This window comes from Triticum urartu, chromosome 2, assembly GCF_003073215.2.
Source record: "Triticum urartu cultivar G1812 chromosome 2, Tu2.1, whole genome shotgun sequence".
Lineage (NCBI taxonomy): Eukaryota > Viridiplantae > Streptophyta > Magnoliopsida > Poales > Poaceae > Triticum > Triticum urartu.
Window position 1 is genome coordinate 590,041,111 of NC_053023.1, and position 3,538 is coordinate 590,044,648.

Genomic DNA, 3,538 nt, shown 5'->3' on the forward strand with positions numbered 1-3,538 from the left:
GAGCACAACGCTGCTCCTTAACTCTCTCTAATGCTGAAACAATAGCTTCGCAGTCAGTTACAAGTTGCACATGGGTGATGGATCTATCCTTTTGAATGAGCCGAGGCCACTGCATCTCTACGTGAGAGAAGCTCGGTTGTTCCTGGTTTTGAAATACAGTATAATTATATTTTCGGCATTCTGCAGCTTGAGTTCCACGAGACGAGAGCCAAAACCCATCCATCCATGTGCCACGTGAAGATCCATCCGCTGAAGACTTTTGAGCCTTCGTTTCTCCTAGAACAGAGGCTTTGATATCCTTCAACACACGCGCCTCTGCTCAGTACTCAGTCGGTTGCCAGACTGCAGATTCAGATCAATTTCTCGTTTGAGAAAAGTACTGGGATCAAATTAGGCGGGTGCAGAACCGCAAAAGAACAGCCAATCATGATTTTCTCCAATGCAGCCCTGATATGTTCATGTCTTGATGACATTATGCTCTGTACTCCCTTCGTCCCAAAATAAATGACTCGACTTTATATTAACTTTGTACTAAGGAAGTATATTTCAACATAAAATTGAGTCACTTATTTTTGAGACGGAGGGAGTATATTCCAACAGGAAAAAAACGAGGCAAGGAAGAACCAGCAGGTCAAGCCGACCCAAAACAGAAGAAAACGGACGCGACCATGAATCAAGTGTCGAATTAACCATGGGTTGTAAACTTCAAATTACACGGCCGCCGGAAAAAAAACTTTGAAGTACACCATCACACGTGTCTAATTAAGGCAACGACAAAAATCTATCATAATGTTGTTCACTGGAGACAAATCTATGGACCTGCACGACGGGGTCTCAAAAAGCAGAAGCATCCGGGGCTCTCCCCTTCCGGAACCATGTCTCCACCATGGGTTGTATCAAGAGCGTCCAGGAGTTGCACAACGTCCAACATGTCGGGCCGCTTCTCAGGGTCAGCCTGCCAGCACCTCTTCATGATGTTCGCCAACGGGGCCGGGCAGCACCGTGGGATCTTTGGCCGCAGATTCTGTGCACACAACATAAAAGGTAAAATTGTAAGCATAAAAAGTATATTGTTGCACAGGCTTATTTAACATGCTTGTCCATGCAATGAATTTTGGGTGTAACAACGAGGGAGGGAGCTGACGGTTGAAACAAACCTTATGAACAATATCAGAGGAGGCTTCTCCAAAGCTCTTGTTTGGGTAGTAAGGCATGTCACAGCAATAGATCGCCCACAGGCATATCCCAAAGCTGTAAACATCACACTTTCTGTTGTATGGCTTGCCTAGAATAACCTGTATATGAAAGACAACAACATAAGATTGTTTTCAAGAAATGCAAGAATTGAGCCGGGCACCAAAATCCTAGAGCGATTAGTTGGCAGCGAGTAATACCTCCGGAGCCATGTAACCTGGCGTGCCTGTCATGCCCGTCATCTCTCCTGGATTCTTAGCTTGCACACGCGCGACCCCAAAGTCGGCAATCTTAAGGGTCCCCTTTGTGTCAAGCAGCATATTCTCTGCTTTGACATCCCGATGCACGATATCTTTCAAGTGTAGATAGGCCAATCTGTAAAAAGAATATATGAAAATATTATTCGTTATCGTCCGATTCAGATTGGAAAATAAGTGAAAGTGCTTTGCTTACCCTCTAGCCAAATCCAATGCGAGCTCAACCACCTCTTCATATGTAAGCTTATTGTCCCTGTTCGCATATAGATGTTGTCTCAGTGTTCCTCCACTGAGATATTCAACGACGACACAACATGCACTCTCTGGAAAATCAGGGGGTGCACTATACTCCCCGCTCACAGCTGGAATACTAAGGTCAATGGTACCCATTGATGCGCCAATGAACTGCAAGGAAGAAAATATTACACTTTTAGAATGTAACACACAAAGAAAGCCTCGCTCTAAAGAAGACAGTTGTGTAGTGCCCACTATTGATAGTCCCAAGCAAGCAAAAAGAACTAATATTGCTACTACCACCAAAAAAACTACATTGAACGTTCCTAATATAGGATGCAAATGTCTTCACGGGGAGCAAAATATTCACCTTTGTGACATTTGGGTGGTCGAGGTCCTTCCAGACAACAACCTCCTTACTCAGTGCTTCGCGCTGAATAGCAATTTCAGTCTCTGGCATAGCTCCATCGTCTCCCCAATCCAATAGTTTGGCTTCATACACGCACGGGAAAAAAGTATTAACTATAATCTCTGGTCCCCGCCAAAAAGTATTAACTATAATCTCTGGTATGCCACGAAAATGTCTATAAGAGTTAAGCATATAGTAATGGTTTATTATGTAAGGGCCTAACATGTTTAATTATTAGGATATGTAAACAGAACACTTGGACCAGCTGACTGAGAAACAAAAGTTGAAAGAACAATTTTTTCCAATTTTAATATTACATTATTAGAGCAGGCCGCTAGATCGAGACACATTATCGAATCCAAAGACCAACAATGATGATGTATCAATGGCGAGAATTAAAAATAAATAAAGAATCTGACGGTGGGAATACAAGAAAAATAGGAAACACTTCATCTAAACTAGAGTTCATAGATGGGAGATATGCATATGTAGAACATAACCCATCCTGATTCTCAAAAAAGGAAAAAAAAGAATCCATCTGATTTGGCTAGCTACTATTTGATTTTAATATAGCATAGAATAAAACTCATCAAATAATTCACGACTGTTGGATTTCATGATTTTGCAAGACAAAACACGAAAAGTTGATCTAAGATAGATCCCATCACCTTATAGCAAAACGAACGAGACTAGCCAGTGCCTCGATCTTAAACCCTAAAGGCAATCTACCCGCAGAAAAGAAAACAATCAAACCCTAAACCCGAGCCTAAACCAACGCTTGTTTTCATAGTTTTATACATGCACGGACATTAAAACGGGCGTTGGAGGAGCGTCGACACACAAAATCGCAGTACATACCTAGGACGTCCTTGCCGTCGTAGGTGGCGCGATACACAGAGCCGAAGGTCCCGGGTGCTATCCGGTGGTGCACCTCTAGCTTCGCGAGGTCGATCTCCCAGGGCGCCATGGGCTGATCCTTGTCCTTGTGGCGCTGCTTCTCCAGAGCCAGAGTCTTGGCGATGGACTCCCTCTGCATCTCGACGTCTAGGTTCTCGAGGTCGATCATGTCGGCCCGGATGTACGTCTCCTCCTTGCTGCCGCCGCCGAGAAACCCCGAGCGCACCGCCACAGTCTTCTCCTTCTTCTTGTCTACCTTCATCACGTCGGCGGCACCGAGTGTTCCAGTTTTCTCCTTCTCGTCCATCTTCATCACGTCGGCGGTATCGAGTGTTCCCGACACCTCCCCCTCCGCCGCCATCGAGGTCGGGGTTTTAGGTTTAGCCGCTAAGCGCCTAGCTCGCGCGCTGCAGGTCGAGGTTGCCGAACAGATCGATAACGACTTGCGAGATTTTCAAGTTCGGAAGTAACAACATGCCGCTATATATAACGCGTGGGATCAAGAGTCCCGCCCGATCCCTTAAAAAAAAGAGCCCCGCCCGATAAT

The 3,538-nt window shown here is 45.0% G+C and overlaps 1 protein-coding gene across 1 annotated transcript; it reads right to left on the bottom strand.

Moving 5' to 3' along the window:
- Positions 1-811: 811 nt before the first annotated feature.
- Positions 812-3,304, bottom strand: LOC125533709 (serine/threonine-protein kinase STY13-like). Its single transcript, XM_048697076.1, has 6 exons — positions 2,953-3,304; positions 2,056-2,177; positions 1,648-1,856; positions 1,395-1,569; positions 1,158-1,295; positions 812-1,024 (listed from the first exon to the last, which is right to left on the bottom strand). Exons 1-6 carry the CDS (start codon positions 3,302-3,304, stop codon positions 812-814), a joined length of 1,209 nt encoding a protein of 402 aa, XP_048553033.1.
- Between the last annotated feature and the right edge of the window lie 234 nt (positions 3,305-3,538).

Bases quoted from the DNA above. Each gene is read 5' to 3' on its own strand.
- LOC125533709 (XM_048697076.1), bottom strand. From the start codon at position 3,304: ATGAAGATGGACGAGAAGGAGAAAACTGGAACACTCGGTGCCGCCGAC. The intron at 1,857-2,055 runs GTGAATATTTTG...TCTTCCTTGCAG, and splicing joins ACCACCCAAATGTCACAAAG to TTCATTGGCGCATCAATGGG. The intron at 1,296-1,394 runs GTATTACTCGCT...TTTCATATACAG, and splicing joins CAGGTTACATGGCTCCGGAG to GTTATTCTAGGCAAGCCATA.